Source organism: Ailuropoda melanoleuca, chromosome 16 (genome assembly GCF_002007445.2).
Source record: "Ailuropoda melanoleuca isolate Jingjing chromosome 16, ASM200744v2, whole genome shotgun sequence".
In the NCBI taxonomy this organism is placed as follows: domain Eukaryota; kingdom Metazoa; phylum Chordata; class Mammalia; order Carnivora; family Ursidae; genus Ailuropoda; species Ailuropoda melanoleuca.
In genome coordinates, this window is record NC_048233.1 from 73084988 (window position 1) to 73109714 (window position 24727).

At 58.4% G+C, this 24727-nt stretch overlaps 2 protein-coding genes across 2 annotated transcripts in view; both read left to right on the top strand.

Annotated features, from left to right (window-relative positions):
• CD82 (CD82 molecule) overlaps nt 1–13074 on the top strand; it is a 50881-nt gene extending 37807 nt beyond the window's left edge. The window contains exons 6-9 of the mRNA XM_002929004.4: nt 7895–7996; nt 11073–11279; nt 11764–11847; nt 12130–13074. Of these exons, the coding sequence (XP_002929050.1) occupies nt 7895–7996; nt 11073–11279; nt 11764–11847; nt 12130–12207 (471 nt within the window). The 3' untranslated portion in view covers nt 12208–13074. The remainder of the gene's footprint in view (nt 1–7894; nt 7997–11072; nt 11280–11763; nt 11848–12129) is intronic.
• On the top strand, nt 13004–19663 carry LOC109491207. The gene is made up of 3 exons (XM_019809696.2): nt 13004–13130; nt 17242–18121; nt 19023–19663. The coding sequence occupies exons 2-3, from the start codon at nt 17607–17609 to the stop codon at nt 19498–19500; spliced, it is 993 nt and encodes a 330-aa protein (XP_019665255.2). The 5' UTR covers nt 13004–13130; nt 17242–17606; the 3' UTR covers nt 19501–19663.
• The last annotated feature ends 5064 nt before the right edge of the window (nt 19664–24727 follow it).

The following is a 24727-nucleotide window of genomic DNA, read 5'->3' on the forward strand; positions in this document are numbered from 1 at the left end:
CTGCCACAGCACCATCTGTGCTGCTGTAGCCAGAAGAAAGGGAAGCAGGCAGTGCCAGCCCCGGCCATCTCTTTGATCAGAAAAGGAAGTCGTCCAACAGTTTTCCTCAGACTGCAGCACCCCTGGTTTCAAGGGGACTCTAGAGACACAGTCACAAGGGAGAAGAGAAGCTGGGAGAAGTCACAAGGGAGAAGAGAAGCTGTTGGGTGAGGCAGTTATTGTGACTGTCAAAGTTAGCACTTAGGGAGCACCTCCTGTGTGCACAAGGCATCTTCTAGAAGCTTTATGCACATTGTCTCATCCTTACGGCAGCCGTGCATTTTGTCACGTTGACAGACAGGAAGACAGGTGTTCGGAGAGGTATAGAACAATATCATCAGTAATACAGGAGCTAGAACCCCCAACATCCCTGCAGTTGGTTGAGCATACACCGTATGCTACTGAGTTCCATGCTGGCCACTTTACTTCCATTCTTTCACTGATGCTTCCCGAGCCTTCCCTCTCAGTGTAGCATGAGAATCCCCATCCGGCAGGTGAGGGGCGAGGGCACCCAGCCAGCCAGTGGCTGGGCCAGGCGAGGGCCCAGAGGTCACCCCAGACCCACTACACATGGCCCGTGACTCAGCTGCCCCCGGGGGCCCCGCCTTCCTCCAGCGTGACAGTTCTTACCAACCGACTGGGGAGGCAGCGCTGCTGGCTAGTGGGCTCCTGCATTTGACCACTCGAAGGTCCAGTTGCCTCAGATCACTCTTCGAAGGAAGGTGAGAAGACATTACACCAACATCAGCAATGGACACTTCGCGGAGCCTAGAACCGCCAGCCACTGCGTTGTGCAGACTGCGCTCACTTAGTTTTCCTCACTGCGGCCCTGTGAGGTCATGGGTATGATACCCTCATTTTCAGATGTGGAAGCCAAAGCACAGAAATGAGGTGCCTTGACCAAAGGTCACACAGCTAGTGAGCAGCAGAGTCAGGATTTGAATGCAGGCGGCCCCAGGCTCAAATTGGTGAGATTTTCATTGCAGTGGTTCTGACCTGAGTCTGCTTTCTTTCTTTATAATCCACACCCAGCCTGTTTCCCAGGAGAAGTAGAGCTGAGTTCCAACACAGGCACAGGGTAATTAAAATCAAAACAAGAGAGATTGGATTGTACACTGGAAAAGCAATGTCCTTGAAGCCAGGGCACTAGAACAGTAGCTGAGGGCTAACTTGAATACTGAGCTTCCTGGCAGCCAAGGCAAAAGGGGAAATAGTGGTTTCAGTAGACAAAAGGAAGCTCGCTTGGCTGTCATACAGGAAGGAGTGTTTAAAGGAGGGAAACTCTTTTCCCAGTGAGAGGACTGTGAGATCTGGTCTTTATTTCTGCCCTGTGACGCCTGGGGCTTCTCTGGGACCCAGTCAGTGGTACAGTATAATCAGGGCGGATAAGAACTGGGCCTGGTGAGCCGATTTCCATGACTCAGAAGCTGGTGACTCTGCAGGGGTCCTGGGCGGTCCCCCTCCTCCCCGTCTGTGTTTCCCCATCTCACAGTGGTAAAGATGGTGCCCATCTATTGGATGCCAAGCACATGCCAGGAACTGATCTAGTGACTTGATACACATTTCAGTTTTACAAGCATTTTCCAGTTTAAGAAACTGAGGCCGAGAACAAACAGCAAAATGACTTTTGGCCACAGCCACACATAGCTCGGATGCGTCGGAGTGGAGAATTCCATCCTGATCCCTCTGACCCAGGGCCCATGCCTCCCTCTGCAGCACGCTGCCTCCCTGCGGGCTGGTATCATCTCTGCTTGGCTGCCGACCAGCAGCTACGCCTCAGAGGTGTCCCACAGCCCCAGAGCAAGGCTTGTTTGGAGCATCAGGACTCCTGACTCCGGTCCAGACTGTCTTATCCCACGATTCCCTCCTCTGCCTCCAGTTCCACCTCCCCACCAGGCTCCATACCTCATGCCCCCTGGTCCCGGCCCACCTCCCCTTGGCCCACCTCTCGCAAGGCAGAGAGGGACATTTCCGGGCTCTGCTGGGGAAGTTCTGGCAGCACTCTCACCCCTGAGTTAGAATGAATGATTTATTTTTTCTTTCCCAGCACATTGTAAATCCCAGTGGAAGACTAAACATGTCCTTGATGATGTTTATTCCTGCAGATGAGGCCCAGCTGGGGAGGTGGGCCTTGTTGAGCCTGGAGGAAGAGGCCTTCTAAAGGCAGTGGGCCATCCTTTCCCTCACTCTCCAGGCCTCCTGGGCAGGTGGGAGGGACCGAGCCACTGGGGTTCCCCCGGCCCCTGCCTGAAGTGGTCTCTGGGATGCCATTGGTCCTTCCTGCCCTGAGTTCCCAGCAGCCGCTGTTCCCAGGGCAGCAACAGGGGAGGCTGGGGGTCTTGGGCAAGGCACGTGGCCTCTCAGGCCCGGGGTTCTGTGTCTATAAATTGAGGGGAAAGCTGCTGGGCCCCCACTTCCAGGCAGAGTTGAAGTGAGCACAGACTGCAACACTTTTATAAGACAGAATGAGGGCCAAGGCCTCAACTCTGGAACCTAACTGCCCATGTTGGAGTCGCTCCTCTGAGGCACTCAGCAAGTTACTGGGCCTCTCTGTGCTCCACTGGCCTCACCGGTCAAACGGCGGTAATCCTGCAGGTCCACGCCCCTTGGCTGTAGTTCTGAAATCCAAGAACCACTCTGAAAAGCAAAAATGCCCTTTGCAGCTCGTTTGGTGGCAAAATCAAACCCACACAGAAGCCAGGCTATTTATGGCCTCTGTGTACCCCATTTAGGGGGCCCTTGGGAATTATGAATGGGAGAGACTGCGGGGTGTAACCTGGACCCCAATCCTTTCTAAATTTGGAACATTGCTCAGCGCCAGAGCACGCTGGCCCCAAGGCTGGCTCCTAGTGCCGTGCTGCGGATTTAAGAGCGTCGCCTGTGGGAAGGGCCTCGGGTGGCTCCTGGCCCGGAGTAGATATTTGCTGGCCTCATTGCAAGGGGTCACTGTGTTGGTCACCATCATTAACTTCAGTAATGCTTAGTAAGGGCTCAGTAAATGGCCTGGAGGCTGAGGGCTTGGAGGGGAAGGGGCTCGAGTGGGCTGGGTGGGCGCTGGGGGTTGGGGGTGGTGACAGTGGCCAAGCCACACTGCTGTGTGCCCCTGGGAAAGGCTGGTCAGGAGCTGTGATGCCCTTCCCCCTCTTTGCCTTTCCTACCTAAGAAGCTAAGAATAGCCAGTGTGCACTCGCCCTGACGCCCTAACGCCCTAACGTACATGTGGTAAGACACTTCCCCTAGGACAATGCCGTTCTGTGAGATGCCTGCTCCCTGTGATGGAAACTTCCTGATCCCCTGGCCCAGGGTTGCTACCAGCCTTGGGGGTGGGCAGCTGGAGCCAGGACAGAGAGAGGTGACCTTTGTCTTCCCTTTTGGGAAGGGGAAGAAGGTGTCCAGGCGGTCCTTCTGGAAGGGGATCATGGAGAGCAGTGGGATGGAGATTCTTTTTTATTTTTAAGATTTTATTTATTTATGTGGCAGAGAGCACATGCCAGCACAAGCAGGGGGAGCGGCAGAGGGAGAGGCAGAAGCAGGGTCCTGCCTGAGCAGGGAGCCCTAGGTGGGGCTCGATCCCAGGACCCTTTGATCATGACCTGAGCTGAAGGCAGATGCTTAACTAACTGAGCCACTCAGGCGCCCTGGGATGAAGATTATTAAGGTGCTGGGTGCTGGGTGCCTGTGGCTCCGTGGCTCCGTGGCTCCGAGGCATTAGAGGGCGGTGCCTGACTCAGACCCCACCCTCAAGGAGCTTACTGGAGCCTGGGGAGTTCTGGGGTAGCTGGTTATGTACTTTGCAGGTGGCTTTCAGGAAAGACTCAGGTGGTGATGAGGAGTAAACACACACCCCCTGCATCCGCCATTGCCAAGGGCCCTCATTTCCTATCAGGATCCCAGGCTGAAGCCTCAGGCCCTTGGTATCTGCCTTCTGGCAACGCACTTGGCAACATACGCTGTGGGAACCCTGGAGAGGACAGGAAGATGTGGGTCCATTTTGTTGCATGGGGGGCGCCTCGTTCTCAAGGGCGGTTTGATGCATGAGAGTAAAGAGGGCAGAGGGAGGCCTGAACACCACCCCAAGGAGCAGGCAGAGGAGCCGGAGAGGAGGGGGAGAAGGGAGACAGGAGACGCTGTCTGGTCTCGATTATCCGAATGGTTTGTCCTGAGAGACAGTGATCTGATTTGTCCTGTATGGTCCCATCTGGGGCTTGGGGTGGAATGGAGAACTCACTAATGGGTAGAAGTCACTTGAGCTCAGCTTAAAACGAACTGCTTGTAGCAAGAGCCTCCCCAGCCCTGCAGTGCGCCAGTCGGTGGGGTCCTGAGTGCCCCATACAGGGAGCCTTTAAGTAGAGCCCGGGAACATACGGGAAGGGCACTTACATTTGGACGATAGGCTAGATTCAGAGGTCTCTTCTAATCCTGCCTCTGTGTGAGAAGTCGCACTGCAAGGTGAAATGAAAGCACGGCATTGTGGCAGTGGGGAGCCGCCCCAGAGGACAGTGGGATCTGGGGTCAGGTGGAGACACCGGGGCGTTGGCTGTGGTTGAGATCGCGGGCTTCTGGGGCTGCACACATCAGGGTTACAGTCCTGTCTCTTCTGCTTGCTCGCTGTGTGATCTTGGGAAGTCGTGCCGACTCTCTGAACCTGTTTTCTCTTCTGGGAAATGGGCAGGATGGTACTGGGCAGTGTTCCAGGGCTGGTCTCCTAGGTGTGTGACCTGAGCGTTGGTTACACAGGGCCCTCCACTTCAAAGGGTCTTTGCTTGGTTTATCCTCTGATGCCACTGTGTTGAAATTCTTTATCATTTTTAAGCAAGGGACCCTGCATTTGCATTTTGCCCTGGGCTGTAGTTATGCTGCTGGTCCTGGGAAGGACTCTTTTTTTTTTTTTTTTTTTAAATCCTGGGCGGGACTCTTCCTTTCATAGATAGTAACACAGTTGGCCAGAGTTGGCAGGAGGTTTGGCTGGATCCAGATATCTGCCGGCTACTGGCAGGACTCTGTCCCTCTCCGGCCCTTGCTCCGGCTCGCCTCCGTCGGCTGCCTTCTCAGGCAAGCAGTCCCCAGCAGAGCCTGCGGTGGCCACCAGCAGCCTAGGCCCTCATCCCGCCCAATGAGCGGAGAGAGGTTACCTTGGGTGACATGCCCAGGGTGGGGAAGGTGCCCTGTGGCAGCCTGGGACTTGCCCGTGGCAGCGAGGGGGCAGGGCTTCCCCGGCTCGTGGAGGGATTGAGCGGTGGTTACCCCTAAGGAAAGGAAGTGCTGTTTTAGGAAGGGAGAATCTGGTGCAGAGCAGGCAGAAACCGCAGAGGCGGCCCCTGCAGGGATGAAGTGAGAGAGTGGGCATCTTCCCCCTTCCCCTCCCTGCTCATTCTTGTCTCAGGAACTACCTGGTCACCAGGGTGACCTCCCCGAGCTCCCAACATGGCCTCCTGGGCATCAGCTCCGAGCTGAACCAGCCCCCGCAGCCGTGGTCCCTGTGGCCCAGCGAGGGCTCTCCGCTACATTCTGGGCTGCAGGGTGATGCGGTGTTTCCATGGAAACCACCCAGCCTCAGTGGAAACCACCCGGCTTCCATCACTTTTCTCATGTCAGGGGACCTGAAATAGGGAAGTCTGGGCTGCTGTGGCAACCACGCTGGGGTATAAATAGAGACGAGGTCCGCGGGGGAGGGCAGGTAGGACAGCTGTGGGAGAGGCAGCCCTCCATGCAAATGCCTCTGGGGACCCCCCCCTCCTTTCCACGCCTCGGAGATCATCCACCCACTGCGGAGAAGAGGTGGAGCAGAGATGGTCAGGCCAGAGAGACCCAAGACCCACGGAAGCCAGCGCCAGGTGTATGATGGGGCGAGCCGCTGAGCTCCTCCGGGCCCTTCTTAACACTGCTCTGACCTTCAAGCTGTGGCCATGTGGGCCCACTGCCGACAGAGCTTCATGGGTCAAAACTTGGGTTCTGGGTCCAAATCCCAGCTCTTCACGTGTCGGCTGTGTGACCTCGGTCAAGTTAATCAACCTCTCTGGGCCTCGTTTGAGGGAACGAGGTAAACCCCTAGGCCCGACGTCTGCTCTGAGGATTAAAATGAATTAATGCATGAAAAGTGCTTAGCACAGCTAGTACCTAACACGTGTGTGATAAAACTTAGCCCCTGTTACTGTGATTAGTTACCCATAGGAAAGCTTTGTAAATCGTAAAGCTCTGTGTGAGTAAAACAAAAGTACCACACTCGGGGTTCTGTCAAGAGGGAGAGGGGGCAGACAGCAGTCCTGGGGAGGGGGGCTGGTTTCCCAGGGCTAGTGCAGGGAGGGGGCAAGGAGCCCTGCGGGTCCATCCGGAGGATGTGGGTTCTCTGAGCCCTGCGTTCGTGAGCTGCCTGTGGGGAGCTGGCGGAAACCCACTCACTTCGTTGTGTTCTGGGCTTTGAAAACCCCTGCCTGGAAGTACCTGTCCTATATCCTAATTCCCCTTTCCCCGGAACCGAGGGGCAGGTTTGTGGCCGTCCCCTCGGTGCCTTGGCCCCTCGCCCTGGCCTTCTGTGGTGACAGCAGGTGGCTGTGACTGGCTTCTTCATGCTGCCGCGCCAGGAAGGCCCCTGAACAAAGTGCACGGGAGAGGCCAGGCGGGGCCAGGCTGGTGCTGGCTCTCGGGGGGCCCCCTCGCTCCCACCTGGGGGTGCGGGGCCCTGTTCTCAGTTCTCAAGGCTGGTTTCAGGTTTGCCTTCCTTCGCACAGCTGACTTGTTCCTGAAAAGCTGCCGTAGTGAGATCCTCGGTTGAGAGCCCCACTGAGGGGGCCTTTGGGGCCAAATCCTTTTGTTCCCTGCACCCCTCATCTGTCTTCTTTGTAAATCGTTGTTTTCTTGGTGGGGTTAGGGAAAAGTGGGTGCTTCTCTCCCTCACCGAGGGATTCTGAGTTCCCAACACAGTCAGGATTTGGATTTTGTGAGGCCTCGGGGCAGGCAGGAGGATTAATCGGGAGAGTACGTGAGTACCACCCTGGTGTGTGGCGTATTGCAGTGACCGTACACACACTCGCTATTCAAGTACAGCACACGTCTGCCCTGGCGGGGCTTTACCAGGTACGGTCCTTGCTCCCGTGGATCTGACAGTCTAGTGAAAGGGAGAGAGAGTAAATCCTGAAGACGAATGAGCATGTAATAACAGTGCGGCGAAGGAAAAGGCAGCATGCCTACCCTTGCAGGTTGAGGAGGGCCTGGGAGGGGGTGGTGGAGGGGATAGAGAAGGGAGGTATTCTGTAGGGTGGTCCAGGAAGGCCTTTCTGAGGAGGTGACATTTAAGCAGAGCCCTGAAGCAAGTGGAGGAGTGAGCCGTGTTAATATTTGGGGGAAGAGGATAACAGGTGATGGGGAGAGTAAGTGCAAAGGCCCTGAGGCAGGAGTGTGCCTGGCAGAAAGACAGCAAGGGAGACCTGTGTAATGGAAGCAGAAGCAAAAACAAAGAAAATGAGGTTTGGGAAGAGCGGGGGCCGAACAATGTGGGGCCTTGTGGGCCATTGACAGGATGCTGGCATTCTTCCTGAGAGGGATGAGAGGCCACCGGAGGGTTTGCAGCAGTGACGGGCAAAGATTCCCATCTAAAGGGTTCCCCAGGCCCCGAATAGACTACAGCGCAGGAGTGGTGGGCCCTGGCTGCCCCGGGCTTAGTGTGGTGGCCAGCGGGGGGCGGGCACACTAGAAGCACTAGGAAAGTAGTTGGCATGGACAGTGAAATGCTTTTGAGCATGTCGCCAGGGTGGGGGCAGGTGAGGAGAGAGGCCGTTTAAGTAGATGTGACCAAAGGTGATGCATAGGTTTCAGGAAGTCTGACCTTGACCCTTGTTCCCCCCCGCCCACCCCGCAGCTAAAGCAGGAGATGGGCAACATCGTGACGGAGCTCATTCGGGACTACAAGGACAGTCATGAGGACAGACTGCAGGAGGCCTGGGACTATGTGCAGGCTCAGGTAAGGTGGCTAAGGCAGGGTGGGGTGGCACGACGGTCCTGGCCTAATGTGTCTGGGTCTGGCCCTAATGTGTCTGGGTCTGGCTGTCCGTGTGCCTCACAGAATACACCAGTGAGTTTGTATGTGAGTGTGTATCTGTTGGGGGCAGGGGCCTCTGAGCAGTCCCCCTGCCTGGCTCCCCAGCTACCACCACAGTCCCTCGCTCAGGGGCCAGGGTCTTGGAGGCGCCCGTGGCTCACAGCGCTCCAGTCTGTGGCCAGAGGGAGAGGGCCCTCCTCTCAAGCCAGGCTGGGGAGTGTCGGGAGTGCGTCCCAGGGGTTGAGGAGCTAGGTGCCCAGGCTGACTTGCTGACATGAGTTGGAGTGGAGGCTACCTCTGGGAGGGTGTTGACATGGGATGTGCCCATGGGAACCTTCTGGGGTGAAAGGACTGTTTTATCCAAATCCTGATCCAACTGGCAGTTATGCCAATAGATGTGTAAAAGTTCCTCAAGCTGTTTGTGCACTTCAGTGTGTGCATTCCACCTCAAAGTGAGAGACAGACTGACTGACTAAAGGATGGAATGACTGACTGACTGACTGACTGAATGAATGACTGAATGACTGAGTGAATGACAGACTGAATGAACGAATGAATGAATGAATGATGGACTGGCAGACAGAATGACTGACTGAATGAATGAATGCATGAGTGCTTGAATGATGGACTGACTGGCAGATGGAATGACTGACTGACTGAATGAATGATGGAACGACTGACAGGATGACTGGCTGACTGGCTGACTGACAGACAGAATAACTGACTGGCCCACTGGGTTCCCAGCTTGCGCTGATGGTGAACAGTCACCACACACACGAATGGACCTCGGGGATCAGGTCCCAGGTGCCGTGTGCCCTTGGCTGGGACCCAGCGTCTCTGGGCTGCAGCGTCCTCCTGTCTCCTATGAGGCTCCAGCCATGGTGGTCGCTCGGGGGCTGCCTGTAGCACTAACTGACTGCTGCCTGGCGGGGGGCTGTGGGGAGTGAGGGGCAGGGGTGGGGGCAGCAGGAGGAGGCCTGACTCCATGGCATCAGGAGAGCAGGGCGTCTGGAGATGGGACTCTGTCCAGACCACACGGGTGCATCTATTTTCTGGGCCGTGAAGACCCTATTTTCTGCCTCACAATTTTTGGTGAGGACCAGATGGGGCCAGGTCGGGGGGCCTGTGTGGGCTGCGGGGCTCAGGGCACGCGGGAAGATGTCTTCCTCACACTTTCGGTTGGACCCACAGTTGCTGAGGTTAAGGGGACACTCATGTCCCAGGATGATCTTGTGCCCCCTGCAGGGAGCCAGGGGGAGAGGTGGGTCCCTTGAGAGATGGTGCGCACCCTACCATGGGAAGCAGTTGACTTTTGGGGGGATTTCTGCAGCAGGCGAGGCTCGAGATCATTCTGGTGTCTGTCAGATGCTGCTTGGGATGGTGGTTAAGAGAGCTGACTGAGTCAGGCCCCGAGGGCGGGAATACCAGCTCTGCCACTTCCCGAGCCTGTTTCCTCATCTATAACATGGGGCCGTCCAGCCGTGCTCGTGGGAGAGGAGTTCATGCAGCCCGTGGCACTCACGCAGCGCTTCGGGGGCGTGTTGGTGATGCGGGTTTATTGGTCATGCCGGGGACCCATCTCGGCACGAGGCAGGGTCGGGGGCTCTGCCTGGTGTGGTAGCAGGGCCAATGAGAGCTGTCTCCTTCTGTGGAGTGTGTGAGGGCCTGGGGGTGCCCCTCAGGGGTGCCCGTATCCCTGCCAGAGGAGGCCGCCAAGTGTCCGCCTGAGATGGGAACAGGAGGAAGGAACCTGGCCCAGCAGCTGCCTGGAGCCCAAGGACACCCGCGTGTGCTTGGCTCGCCCCCTGCTGGTCACCGGGCTGCTGGTCGGGGACCCACCGCCCTGATATGGGCGGGAAGCAGGTGGGGGGCCGCACACACACCCGGCGCAGGGGCACGAAACTTACCCCTGCGAGTCCACTTAATCCTCCCAGGGACCCTGGCAGAGTGACTCCTATCATCCCATTCTCTACATGAGGAAGCCGGGGCTGGCGGTTTGCCCCAGCCCAGGGTACATGTACTCCCCAACTCGGTTCCACCTTCCCCTGGGCCTTTCTAGCACAGGCTTAGCTCCTCAAGTCCTAGTCCCGTCAGGAGTTCAAGCCCAGATGTGATCCACAGCCCCTCGGGGTCCCCTTTGCGAGCCCCATGGAGGCCCCCTTCTAGCACAGGGAGCCTAGAAGGGCCTTCTCCCCCTCTGGAGCTGGAACATTTTCTCTTCTCAAAGGCAGAATTCACCATATCTCCTATTTCACCTTGGCAGCCAGGAAGCTTAGAGCCAAATCTCACTCCAGCATGTGCACAGCCCCTAAAAGTGGAGCTGGCCATCCCTGAGCAGTCCCTGTGCTCCCCAGATCGGCCCGGATGCTTGGCCGGCCTCGTCCCATGGGGTCCTCCTAACAGCCCTTTCAGTTAGGAACCTTTGTTACCCCGTTTTGCACACGAAGAGACTGAGGAAAGCACTTTAAGTGAAGTTAATCTACTGGTAGGTGGCAAAGCTGGGATTTGAACCCAGTAGCTGGACTCTAGACCCCATGCTCTTTTTTTTTTTAATTATTTTTTTAAGTAGGCCCGACATCCAAAGTGGGGCTTGAACTCACGACCCAGCGATCAAGCGTTGCATGCTCTACCGACTGAGCCCCCCAGGTGCCCCAAGACCCCACCCTTTTAGCTGTGTGTCATCTGCCCTTCTGTGCCCCACACATCTGTGTTCTTTCTTCCAACTCGAGCGTCCCTCTTGTGCTGCTATATATTTTACTGCCCCTGACTTTTTGTCTCTTGCTGTGTTAATATTTATATGTGTTTCCTGAAAGCCCCTTTAAATTACCGGCGGCTCCCAGAAGCCAAAGTGAAACCTGAGCTCGAATCCTGGCAATTTGGCGGGGCCCAGGCGGGCCTGCGAGGGGCTGATCTGAGCCTCCGGCTGGGGAGAGGCCACCTCCGCCAGGAGGACGGCCTGCCTGAGGGCAGTGGGCGCGAGCTGCTGGTCTCCCGGCAGGTGAAGTGCTGCGGCTGGGTCAGCTTCTATAACTGGACGGACAACGCGGAGCTCATGAACCGCACCAATGTCACCTACCCCTGCTCCTGTGAGGACAGGAGCGAGGCGGACGACGGCTTCCTGCTGAGGAAGGGCTTCTGCGAGGCTTTCGACAGCAACAGGACCGAGAGTGGGAACAGCCCCGAGTACTGGCCCGTGTACCGTGAGGTGTGTGGAAAGCTGTGGGGCCCGGGCCGGGGCTGGGCTTGGGGAGCTCGGGGGTTCTGGTACTCAGGCTGCTCGGGCTTGCCTGGGCTATTCCTTCCCATCCCCTTCCTTCCTTCTGTCCGTCCTTCCTTCCTTCCTTTCTTCCATCCATCCTTCCTTCCATCCTTCCGTCCTTCCTTCCCTCTTTCCTCCTTCCCTCCCTTCCCTCCTTCTTCCTCTCTCCCTCCCTTCCTTCCTCCATCCCTCTTTCCCTCCCCCCCTCCCCCCTCCCTTCCTTCACTTAGCCTTCCTGCCTTTGATTCATGGCTTGCTTGTCATTTGTACCGGCATCTACATACTCGTTAACTTACTTAACTTGCAGTCAAGGAGCACACAGAGCCCTCCCTGCAAGCCCTCTGCACTGGGGGGTGCCCTCCTGCTGACTCTTCATGGTGGGGTGAGGCGGCATGGCAGGCAGTGACGTGGCCGTGTTCTCCCCTTGTAGGGCTGCATGAAGAGGGTGCAGGCGTGGCTGCAGGAGAACGTGGGCATCATCCTAGGCGTGTGTGTGGGCGTCGCTGTCATCGAGGTCTGAATGCCTTCCCCTCCGGCACTCTGCTCCCTGTCCCTCTCCCGGCCAGGGAGGCTGAGGCCCTGCAGCAGGCGCGGCCTGGCCACTGTCCCTCCCTGGGCCCCTCTGCCGCTGGGCCCACGGGCTGGTCACGAGGCTTCCGTTGTCAGTCTGCTTCCTCCTGCTCGACCCCTGTGACTCCCGCTGACCCGGACAGTGAGAGGCTGCTCTGCGGCCTCGGGGAGGGGGGGGGAGCTGGGTGGCCCTGCCTCCCTCTGACCCTTGCTCTGTCCTCCACAGCTCCTGGGGATGCTCTTGTCCATGTGCTTGTGCCGGCACGTCCATTCCGAAGACTACAGCAAGGTCCCCAAGTACTGAGGCGGCTGCTGTCCCCCACCTCCCTGCCCATCCCCCAGCCTCTGGGCTCCTCAGGGTCTCCAGGCTCCGCACCAGGCTCACCTCCCCCCTCACTCCCCCGTGCCTGTCCTGTGCTGGCTGGAGGTGGGGGGGGGCTTTCTGGGGCCATGACCCGTCTCCCTACCTTTCTGCCTCCAGACTTGAGCCCCAGCTGTTCGTGGCTCCTTCGCTTATTGCCCGCCGGGATTCTCTCAGCCACCCAGAGAGAAGGTGCCCGCGGTGTCCCTGCACAGGTGGACGGGGTCTCGAGCTGCCTTGGGAACTGTGTATATGGGATGGGGAAAAGTATATTCAACATTGGGGGGGGGTTTGGATGAGGCACCTGGGCTGTCAGGGGACTGCCCACTGCGTGGGTAAACTTTTTTTTCCACTATAATGCTTGTATCTTTGGTTTTCACGTTTTCACTGAAGGTAGTGGGAGTGGGTGGGCTTTACCGATCCGTTATTAGGAGCCGCAGCCCTTCCCCGAGCCAGCTCCAGCCCCACGCAGGCAGCTCAGATCAACCGAGGATGATGCTGTGAGCCGGGCCGAAGAGGGGCCCCCGGGGCCAGGGAATCTGAACTGGCTCTGGGCTGCTTAGGGAATCAGGGGGGTGAACCCTGGGGGCCTGACGCAGAGCTGGTCCTGCATTCACCAGGATCCCTAGCTGCCCAGGGAAGGGGGAAGGATGCTTTCCCCTGGGAGAAGCTAGGCGGGCCTGTCCTTTGCGCCCGGGAATGGGTGGGTGAGACTGTGCCTTGTAAGGGAGTGGGGAGGGGGCTATGTGCACAGTTCTATAAAACATGTCCGAGATTTGACAACTAACTATTAAAGAGGATTTGTAACAATCCAGCTTGCCCCTGGCGATGCTGCTTCTGAGTTCCAGAGGACCGACTGGAAAGAGGTGGGCTACCCTGAACTGGGGCGGAAAGGGCAATGGTCAGGAGGTGTTTCCACAGGGCCCACCAGGTGGCGCTGCTGCCCCGGACTAGGAGCCCGGAGTTATTCTGTGGCTTCTCCAGGCACCTCAGGAGCCCCAGCCCCCAGCCCCATGGGTCTCTCCAATGGGAGCGCTGGTGAAAATGCAGATTCCAGGCCTCAGGGATTCTGATACAGGAGATCTGGGTTGGGGACAAGGAATCTGCATTTTTAGCAGGCCCCCAAAGTGATTCCTGAACCCTACTGTGTTTAGATTCTCCAGTCCTGATAAGATGCAGCTACAGACGCATGCTTCCCCGAGAGAGATGCGCAGGGGGAGCACAAGCCAGACAGCCTTGTCTTCAGCGAGGACGTAGGGGGGCACATCTTAGGGACAGTCCGGCTGTTGATCTGAACCTAATTAATTTCTTGCAAGAAACTTTCCGTGGCTGATACTCTGGCCTGTGGAGGGCACACGGGACAGCCCCGGGGGCTGAAGAACCCTTAAGCTCCACAGAGCCTATTCTCTGCTGGAATCAGAGGCTCTCCCGGAGCTCTCAGCCTGCGCAGAGGGCTGAGGCTCAGAGTGAAGCCGTCCCAGCTTATTTTATTTAAAACCTGCCTCATTCTACAGGCAAGTACATGTAATAAAACTTGAGATGTAACAGGGAGAATATAAGCTTACAAGGAAGTGTAGACATGGGTGAAATAAGTGCAACCGAGCTGCCCAACCTGGCGATAGCGAATCTGTGCTGTGCACAGTCCGGGTTCTCCACCGCTGTACTCTCAGCAGACATTGCTAGTTGATCACCGTTCTCATTTCCTTAGCCCAGAGGCACCCTGGCCATGCTCCAAGCTGATGTTACTCATTGCAGCCTTAGAATCCTTCCCAGTTCAGTAATGCTCATCAATCCAGTTGGTGTGTGACATGAAAGCAGTTGCCATCTTTGGGCTCTAGTTGTTGGGTTGAATCAGAGGTGATTTTGCCTCTGAGCTTCCTGGCGGTCGAAGCAAAAAGGGAAGCTGTCAGTTATTTAGCTCTCATTTCCCAAGGCTTCCTTAGCTTAGCTACCAGGAAGAATGCAGCTGACTGGAGTCTAGAATTCAAGGCCATGCTCAAACACACAAACTTTGACGCCCTCCTGACCGGCGCAGAGAGCATAAAGGAGGCCACTCTGCCTGACCTCGTGCTGCTTACGGGCAGCGAGGCCAGAAGCTGTGCGTCTGCCACAGAGGAACCAGGAAGACCCAGCGAATGCGTGCAAAGCAATTGGGTGACAATTTTACATAGTAATTAGGGCTTAAATAGCATTTGCTCGATTCTAGTCCCCCTGACATAAGTTAACTGACTGACTCCCTATAATCCTAGGAGGCACATGGTCGTTATTATGCCCAACTTACAGATAAGGATGATGGAGAACAAGTGGTGAAGTAATTTCCTCAACACTCTACTGCCCAGAGGACAGGAGCCGCCCCTGGCCCGCTGGTTGTATAGCCCGCAGGCTGAGGTGGCATTGCGGCCTAGGGAGTCAGGAGCTGTCCCACATTTGCTGTCTGCTCCTCTGGCCCATGGAAGGGACCCACAGGCCACCCTCGCCGCGATGATGGCCTTCTAGGGGGAGAAGGGCTGAGTTAAGAGACAAGGTTTGGTCCCTGGCTGTGGGCCAGTCTCCCCGGTCAGATGAGGAGACTCGGGCTTCAGGTGGACGCAGAGCTGTGTGGGGTGGGGACACGGTCTGATTCAGCTCAGAGGTCCCTTGGTGTCCATGCAACAGTCCCACATTAGGTCTCGGGAGGGCTTCCCTTAGAAGGGCTTGGGCCGTGGGTAGGGCAGACCCGGGTTCAAATGGAGGCTTTGGTGCTTTGTAGTGACGTGACCCCTGGCAAAGCCCTTCACCCCTTGGAACCTGCCTTTCCTCATCAGAATGCCAGGTTGTTGACAGGGTCCTGCTCAGGTGAGGGGAAGGAGGCAGAGAAGCCTCAGCAAGGGGCCTGGCTCCCTGGGAACCCAGAACCAGAGTGAGCAACTGTATCCCTTGGCTTTGCCCATCTCCTGCTCTTCCCAGCGGAGCAGACACCTTTCTAGTCTCCGTCCCAGACCGTGGTGGGAGACGGCTGCGGGGATCGTGCAGAGGATAAGGGTCTGCGGGAGGTGGGGGTGAGGCGCACAGGGCACGATGGGGCAGGAGAGTAGTGTAGGCCACCAGATGGTGGGGCTTTCCTGTCCTTCCGTGATGCCGCTGTGGGGAGCTCTGGGCATGAGACCTGGGGAGAAGCGGGCACGAGGGGGCTTGCCTGTTCCAAACTGGGGTCTCTGCCCACGTGATCTGTCAGGGTTCCATCAAGCCCCTAGCGTTGGGGACAGTGTCCAGGGTGGGGCCAGCAATCATGAACACAGAGAAACTGGGGCCCCTTTCTTCCCCATGTGTGTCTCCCCTCCTTACCCCTTCTAGGCTTGGGCGACGGGGAGAAGGGGAGGCTGGGATGGCCCAGGAAGCCGAGAGCTCCACCGAAAGAGAAGTGGGGGATATTGGCTGGCCAAGATGCCCAGGGGTGCGGGGCTGAGGCTGGGAGTCTCGAGAGGGCTGGGGCGGGGGCCGTGCAGGCAGGAAGCAGGGGAGACCTGAGGTAGCCAGTGTTCCAGGCCACCTGCTGACCCCCAGTCTAAATGGGGCCAGCTGAGAGGTGTCTGCTGCAGATATCCTCCGTGGCCTTCCATTGCCTCCCTCTTGGGTGGGAAGAGCGGAAAAGGTGGAAGATTCTACCTGGCCTATTGTTAAGGGCCCTGTCATCTTAATGGGGGCCCTCCCAACTTCACCCTCAGGGAGGGACAGGGAGCTTCTCAGGTTGGCTGTCCAGAAGAGCGGGGAGTCCGGGGACCTGGGCTGGAGCCTGCTGTACCTCCGCCTTCCTGTGTGACCCTGGGCCACAGAGGGCGGGGCTGAGCTCAAAACTGTGTTTGCAAACTTCTTTAAGGAAGGCTGAGAACATGTCAGGAGTTATTAAGAGGACGGGCTGAACCCCCAGCCCGCTTCCTCCTGAGGCTTGTCCCGGCACCTCGCAGCTGGAAGGTGCCAGAGCCAGCACTGGGACTGCCCAGATCTGACTCTGAGAGATCCTGCTGCCCTCACCGCCTCCCAGGCTTCCTGGGACCACCCCCAAGCGGGGCTGTGTTGTCAGACTGTGTGGGCCGAACTTCTGTGACATCTGGTCATTGCGAGCCCCCAGCCTGCCGGCCGGTTTCCACTGCCCTCCTTCCCCCAGGCTTGTGAGATTCCACAGGGAGGGGGCAGAGTCTGGCTTCTCCACTTCCCAAGTTGGCCCCTCATAGCCAGTCATCCAGCCCAAGCCCACCTGGGGTTCCCATCCTTCTTGCCCTTGGGCTGCTGGGCCAGCGGAGGGGCTACCAGGCCTTCTGTGGGGGTGGGGGCACCCCCGGGCTGTCACCTCTGCCATGAAGGTCCCGGCTAAGGGACGTGCAGCTCAGATGACTGCCGCAGGGGCCCCACGATGGCCTGGTTGCCGAGACAGAGGGCAGGAGTGTGCAAGGGTGCCCCTGGGTAGAGCCCAGTCATGGCTTCGTGGGGCCAGGCAGGAAGCATGGGAGGGGGTACATGCTTGCTCCCTGGGTCCTTTGGGGAGTCAATGGGAGCATCCAGGAAGTATCCAGAAAGGAGGACTGTCTGGCACGGACAGTGATTATGGGCATGGAAGCCTGAGTGGAACTAGAATACGGTCCTTCTGTGTGGAATGGCAGGAGGTGTGGGGGAGCCTAGGGATGGCCTGGGGTGGATTGCTGTCAACCAGGAGAGAAAGATTCCAATGTTGCAATAACCTCTATGGCTGTAGAGGCAAGTACCGCCGAATGTCAGCCCAGAGTGTGTGTGCACGCACGCTTGCACACACGCACAGGCACAGACGCTGGCCCTGCCACCCCCGGAGGGCTCAGTCCATTCCTAGCTGTGAGGGAACCTGGATCATCTCCTCAGACTAAGCTGTGGCCAGTGTTGGGCAGAAAGGAAACATCAAATATCTGCCAGCCTCGAATGTTCCAGACCTGCCCTGATGGACCCCCAATCCTGCCTGTTTCCTAGCAGAACCCCCTCCAGCCCCCCTTCCCTGGGATCTCCCAAGAGGGCAAGTTTCCCAGGCTGAGGAGCAGCGTGCTGAAGTCGGCTAATGTCACTAAGGACACTGCAGCCCCCAGGACCTCTCCCGGGCCAGGACTGCCACCACTTCCTTCCCCTGCGGAGGGACGGAGCCCCGGCTTGCCACACTGCCTCCGGGCAGACAGCTGGCTGCTCTCTGGAGTCTCTGGAGCCTGTGGGCACTAAGCTTCAGCAGCTCACTGTTTGTTCATTCACTCATTCATTCGTTTGTTCCTTCCTTCCGTGCATAGTCCAATGGGCACCTGCTCTGCCCCAGGCGCCGTTCTAGGCTCTTGAGAACACAGCAGGGAAGAATGCAGATCCCCGGCCCGGCCGTATTCTGGTGCCTGCATTCTGGTGAAAACAAGGGCTCTCGCACACTCACCTGTACACACCTACACGCCCAGACGTGTGCACGCATGCTGCCACCATCACGGCCGACAGCGCAGTCAGCGCCGAACGTTGCTGTGGGACCCCTGGGGCCCATCCAGAGCCTTTGGCATCCTGTGGAAGGAACTAGAATAATGAACAGCGAGTGGACAAACAGGAAAGGGTGCGGAAGCGCTCACACTCAGCCCCCTTCCCCTCCAGCCACACTCAGCAGCAGTCAGCACCCCTGGCAGCCCCCTTCCCAACGGAAACCAATCCAATTAGGCAGACTCACCGTGACCCAGAGGCTGTCACTGCAAACTCCCGCTGTCACCGTGGGAATCGCATGGGTAACAGACACAGTGAGCTGCTTCCCTGGGACAGGCTCTTCCCGTGACCGCTCCGGGCTTCGGGGGGGATCCCACATCCCCCGGTGGTGGCCCTCCCTGGACAGGAACAGGCAAGTGGAGAATGTTGGTGCCTCCAAGCCAGGAGGGTCCAAGAAGCTGGGGCTGGGGCAGGAAGCCATCTATGCCCAGCCCCTGCCCTGGGAGGGGGGGTGGAGCCTCCTTGCTTCTGGGGAAGGTGCGGGCGGGTGGAAGGGGCCAATCAAGGCCATCTGAGCTGTGAGTACCCACACCCGCCCCCAGCTGCCCCCTCTGAAGTCATTTCCCCAGCACCTGCCTTCTGGCCTGGGGCAATGTCGGTCCCAGAAGCAAGTCCCTCCTCCCCTCCAATGTCACCTGAGATGCCTCAAGTAGGTCCTCTGGGAGCAGGAGTGGGCTTCCTGCAGGATGCCGGGGGTGTGGAGCTGGGCAGACACAGTGGAAACCGCAGAGGGTCTGCAGGCGAGGCAAGGATGGGAGGTGGGGTCTAGGGAGGCCCCAGCGGCCTCTTGGAGGACTGTGGGGGTCGGAGGGTGCTGCTGGCCGCTGACAGAAGTGAAGTGGTCTAGCCTCTGCCCCCGGATCACACACCTGGGTGAGCCCAGCTTGGGGTTTCCAGGGTGACAACGACCCTGTGTTCCCAGCAGCCAATCCTCTTGGTGCTGGTTTACGAGGACTCTGGGCCTTGGGGCCAGGAGGCATCCTATGTCCAGTAGGGTGGGAGGAGGGAGCCCCTTCCCCAGAGGGGCCCGGCAGCCTGAGGGAGCCCCCAAGAAGGAGGGAGGGAGTGCCAGAGTGAGAAGGATGCTGTGAAGGGGAACCCATCTGGAGGAGGAGCCCTGAGTAAGAGGTGGCCAGCTCTGCAGGGCGACTTGGGCAGCAGACACAGGCGCGGGCAGGGCAGCCAGAGGAGAGGGGGTGGGAAGCCAGCAGGCACGGGCCGATGAGTCTCCCTGGACGCTGTCTCCTTCGCAGTCAGCAACATCACTGTCCTCTCAGCGGCCCTCATGGACGTAGTGCTGACCCTCCCCCGCCCAGCAGAGGAGACACGATTGCTACCCCCACTCCCCGTTTGTGGAAACCACGGCTTGGAAACCAAGGCTGCAGGCTGCCCCTCTGCACCGATCGAGGAGGAGCTGTTCACACTGTCGTCTACATAAGCGGCTTCCCCGGAGTTGGCAGTGAACAACCTGAACAACTGTACTTGATGACCACACAGGGGAGACGCTGGGATTGGCCCCTGGAGCCTGTGGCTCTGCGTCTCGTGCCTTCTCCGCCGGGGAGGCCAATGGGAATCAAGGGCCCTGGTTCTAGAAGGAGCAAAGGAGGTGGGCCCTTTCCTAAGAGGCTCGACTCAATGACATCTGACATGTCGTCCATCGATCGGTGCAGTAACTATTGGGCACCCACTGAATGCCAGGCTCTGTGGAGGGAGTCGGGGCTCAGGTGGTGAACAAAGTCCCTGGTGTCACAGAGCTGGCAGTCTAGAGGGGGGACACGGGCAAGACACACACACTTAAACCGGAAGATGTGCCCTGTGTCAGAGACAGACGCTCAAGGCTCTGTCTCTACCCACCAGCCAATGCACTGGAGATGACAGAGAAGCCTGTCCCCAGACTGGCTGNGAGGAGCAGCGTGCTGAAGTCGGCTAATGTCACTAAGGACACTGCAGCCCCCAGGACCTCTCCCGGGCCAGGACTGCCACCACTTCCTTCCCCTGCGGAGGGACGGAGCCCCGGCTTGCCACACTGCCTCCGGGCAGACAGCTGGCTGCTCTCTGGAGTCTCTGGAGCCTGTGGGCACTAAGCTTCAGCAGCTCACTGTTTGTTCATTCACTCATTCATTCGTTTGTTCCTTCCTTCCGTGCATAGTCCAATGGGCACCTGCTCTGCCCCAGGCGCCGTTCTAGGCTCTTGAGAACACAGCAGGGAAGAATGCAGATCCCCGGCCCGGCCGTATTCTGGTGCCTGCATTCTGGTGAAAACAAGGGCTCTCGCACACTCACCTGTACACACCTACACGCCCAGACGTGTGCACGCATGCTGCCACCATCACGGCCGACAGCGCAGTCAGCGCCGAACGTTGCTGTGGGACCCCTGGGGCCCATCCAGAGCCTTTGGCATCCTGTGGAAGGAACTAGAATAATGAACAGCGAGTGGACAAACAGGAAAGGGTGCGGAAGCGCTCACACTCAGCCCCCTTCCCCTCCAGCCACACTCAGCAGCAGTCAGCACCCCTGGCAGCCCCCTTCCCAACGGAAACCAATCCGATTAGGCAGACCAATCCGATTAGGCAGACTCACCGTGACCCAGAGGCTGTCACTGCAAACTCCCGCTGTCACCGTGGGAATCGCATGGGTAACAGACACAGTGAGCTGCTTCCCTGGGACAGGCTCTTCCCGTGACCGCTCCGGGCTCGGGGGGGATCCCACATCCCCCGGTGGTGGCCCTCCCTGGACAGGAACAGGCAAGTGGAGAATGTTGGTGCCTCCAAGCCAGGAGGGTCCAAGAAGCTGGGGCTGGGGCAGGAAGCCATCTATGCCCAGCCCCTGCCCTGGGAGGGGGGGTGGAGCCTCCTTGCTTCTGGGGAAGGTGCGGGCGGGTGGAAGGGGCCAATCAAGGCCATCTGAGCTGTGAGTACCCACACCCGCCCCCAGCTGCCCCCTCTGAAGTCATTTCCCCAGCACCTGCCTTCTGGCCTGGGGCAATGTCGGTCCCAGAAGCAAGTCCCTCCTCCCCTCCAATGTCACCTGAGATGCCTCAAGTAGGTCCTCTGGGAGCAGGAGTGGGCTTCCTGCAGGATGCCGGGGGTGTGGAGCTGGGCAGACACAGTGGAAACCGCAGAGGGTCTGCAGGCGAGGCAAGGATGGGAGGTGGGGTCTAGGGAGGCCCCAGCGGCCTCTTGGAGGACTGTGGGGGTCGGAGGGTGCTGCTGGCCGCTGACAGAAGTGAAGTGGTCTAGCCTCTGCCCCCGGATCACACACCTGGGTGAGCCCAGCTTGGGGTTTCCAGGGTGACAACGACCCTGTGTTCCCAGCAGCCAATCCTCTTGGTGCTGGTTTACGAGGACTCTGGGCCTTGGGGCCAGGAGGCATCCTATGTCCAGTAGGGTGGGAGGAGGGAGCCCCTTCCCCAGAGGGGCCCGGCAGCCTGAGGGAGCCCCCAAGAAGGAGGGAGGGAGTGCCAGAGTGAGAAGGATGCTGTGAAGGGGAACCCATCTGGAGGAGGAGCCCTGAGTAAGAGGTGGCCAGCTCTGCAGGGCGACTTGGGCAGCAGACACAGGCGCGGGCAGGGCAGCCAGAGGAGAGGGGGTGGGAAGCCAGCAGGCACGGGCCGATGAGTCTCCCTGGACGCTGTCTCCTTCGCAGTCAGCAACATCACTGTCCTCTCAGCGGCCCTCATGGACGTAGTGCTGACCCTCCCCCGCCCAGCAGAGGAGACACGATTGCTACCCCCACGCCCCGTTTGTGGAAACCACGGCTTGGAAACCAAGGCTGCAGGCTGCCCCTCTGCACCGATCGAGGAGGAGCTGTTCACACTGTCGTCTACATAAGCGGCTTCCCCGGAGTTGGCAGTGAACAACCTGAACAACTGTACTTGATGACCACACAGGGGAGACGCTGGGATTGGCCCCTGGAGCCTGTGGCTCTGCGTCTCGTGCCTTCTCCGCCGGGGAGGCCAATGGGAATCAAGGGCCCTGGTTCTAGAAGGAGCAAAGGAGGTGGGCCCTTTCCTAAGAGGCTCGACTCAATGACATCTGACATGTCGTCCATCGATCGGTGCAGTAACTATTGGGCACCCACTGAATGCCAGGCTCTGTGGAGGGAGTCGGGGCTCAGGTGGTGAACAAAGTCCCTGGTGTCACAGAGCTGGCAGTCTAGAGGGGGGACACGGGCAAGACACACACACTTAAACCGGAAGATGTGCCCTGTGTCAGAGACAGACGCTCAAGGCTCTGTCTCTACCCACCAGCCAATGCACTGGAGATGACAGAGAAGCCTGTCCCCAGACTGGCTGCTGTCACCTGCCATCCTCACTGGCTGGAGGCCACTCCACCAGGAGGCTCAGGGTTCAAGAGGGGGCGCAGAAACCAGTCGAAATGCGGATGTACCTGTCACAGCCTCTCGTGGATTCCACGTGGGCAGAAAGCCTTTCCCAGGCGGCCGAGGGAAACTGTCCGGATCTTGTGACGGTCTGCATACTGCCTTCTCGGGGAGTTGAATGAGCTTGCTTAGGGGACCGCGGGGGCTGCCCTGTGGGGACGGGTGTCCAGGTATGTCGTGGGGCTTCCTTCCTCTGAGGATGAGGGGGCGCGGTTATGAGGTCCCCACGACTCTGTGAGTGGCATGCGGGAGGCCGGCCCTATTTGGACTCCGGTCTCATTATCTCCTGAGGTGAAGAGAGTTTGCAGGAGGCAACCTACCTCTGACTAAGGGTGGAAAATGGAGCCATGAAGCCATCGGGAGAGCGACAGGCTTTGCCACTGGTGTCACCGGGCAGAGAGGGCAGCTGAGGTGGGATCACGGCACTGGGCATCGAGACACTGGGTTCCTGTCCCAGGTGTCCCCCACGGTCACTTGGTCAGTTGTTGGCAGAAATGGTCACTCTAGGGGCACCCGGGCGGCTCAGTCGGTCAAGCAGCTGACTTCGGCTCTGGTCTTGATCCTGGGGTCCTGGGATGGGGCCCCATGTCAGGCTCTCTGCTCAGGGGGGGAGCCTGCTTCGCTCTGATCCTCCCACCGTCTCGTGCTCCCTCTCTCTCTCACACACACTCTCTCTCAAATAAATGAATAAAATCTTTTTTTTAAAAAAAGGTCCTCTTTAAAAAAAACAAGTCACTCTAGTCCCCTTCTTGCGTCGGTGCCCTTGGCGATGTGACTGTGCAGCCAGCTCTTCCCTGAATCGTGGCTGGCCTTGTGGCTTGCCGTGACCAATAGGGTGTGGGGAGGGGACAGTGGGCCAATTCTGAGCCCAAGCCTCAGGAGGTTTCCTACCCTTCTACTCTCTCTCTCTTTCGCAAAATTCTGCCACTGCCCGTGAGGAAACCCAGGTGAGCCTGCTGCAGGATGAGAGGCAAGTGGCCCCATCCCCTCATGACCCCAGTCAGCAGCCAGCCCGCCCTCAGACACAGAGCCACCCAGCTCACCTATGGCCAGCCACAGATGCGAGAGGAGGACCCAAGGACCACCCAGCTGAGCCCAACCTACATTTCTGACACACAGAATCATGAGCTACATAGATGGTGGTCGTTTTGGGATCCTACATTTGGGGCTAGTTATTACACGGCAGTAGCTAGCTGATACAGGGCCGGCCTTAGAGAACCATGAGACAGCTATCATCTGCAGAGGGCCTACGGCCCACCAGGCCCAGTTCTGAGCTCTCGGCAGAGATCACCTCATTTAATCCTCCCAGCGGCTCTGAGAATTGGTACTTGGACCCTCACATTACAGACAAGAAAACGGAGGGCCAGAGAAGACCCTCGTCTACGGCCACCTGAACAGTCAGAGGCGGAGACCAGATTAAAACCTGAGTCTGTCTTCTCGGGCTCAGCCCTGAGTCACCTTGGCAGACGAGCCTCAATGTCAGAGCAAGCCAGCAGCACTGCGAGGGTGTAATGTATTCTGCACACAGGGGCTGACGTCACTGAGAATGTTCTCAGCCTTCCATTCCCCAAGAATTATGCCGCATCCCGCCCTGCTCTTGTCTTGCCCCCAGCCAGAGGCTCTAACTCCAGTGTGCTTTTAGCAAGAAAGACAAAAGCACAGATGTGGGGATCATTTATCTCTTTTTTCATTCAACCTCCTATTTAATCAGCAAATATTTACTGAGCGCCTGTCATGAGCCCATTTCCATAATGTTCTTTCTTTTGTGACATTTCCTGGACCCCTGTCGTGTGCCAGGCCCTCGCTCAGCGCAGGTAATCCTTCCAGCGATGCTGTGGTCGTGGGGATCACCCCCCACTCCACAGATGGGAAAGCTGAGCTTCCAGAGAAGCACAGTGGCCACCCTGAGGCCACCTAACTGCTAAGTGGCTGGGACAGGATTCCACTCCGGGTGTGGCTGAATTCAGGCAGGACCTCTGCTTTCTCCGTCACCGCAGTGGTGGCTTTTTATAAAGGGATTTCGAAACTGCCCCTGGGATCTGTGTATGGCAGGTAGGGGCTGGAGGGCCCAGAGGAGAAAGGGTAGTGGGGTGTCGGAAAATGTTCCCTGACTCCAAGAACTGGCCTGGGTAATGCCTTGGGCGCAGCAGGCCTGGGAGGAGGGGCTGTCTGCCAGGGGCGGAGGGAGAACCACGGGCTCCATCCTGCTTCCCCGGTGTCTAGCCGACAGCTCACCGCCATCCTTCGTCCCCGCCTGCCGGCCCCACCCTCTGTTTCACTGCTGGACCGCAGCCATCTGTCGGCACCAGGCGCTGGGCACGGTGCCCTGCCCCTCCTGGCTGACCTGTTTGCAAACGGGGAATTCAGGGACAGTCTGGGCTGGAAAGGAGGGCAATCCCTGGGGTAGGGACTTAGCTGTAGGCCTCCCCAGGTTCTCAGAGCCCAGCCGCTGTGGAGGCTGCCTCCTCCAGGCTGGCAGCCGGCCCCACCCAGGTGTCCTGGTGGATCAGAATCTAGCTGCAAGGAGCCTTCTAGTGGCCCAGGAGCTGCAGCAGGTGTGTCTGTGAGAGCAGGAAGG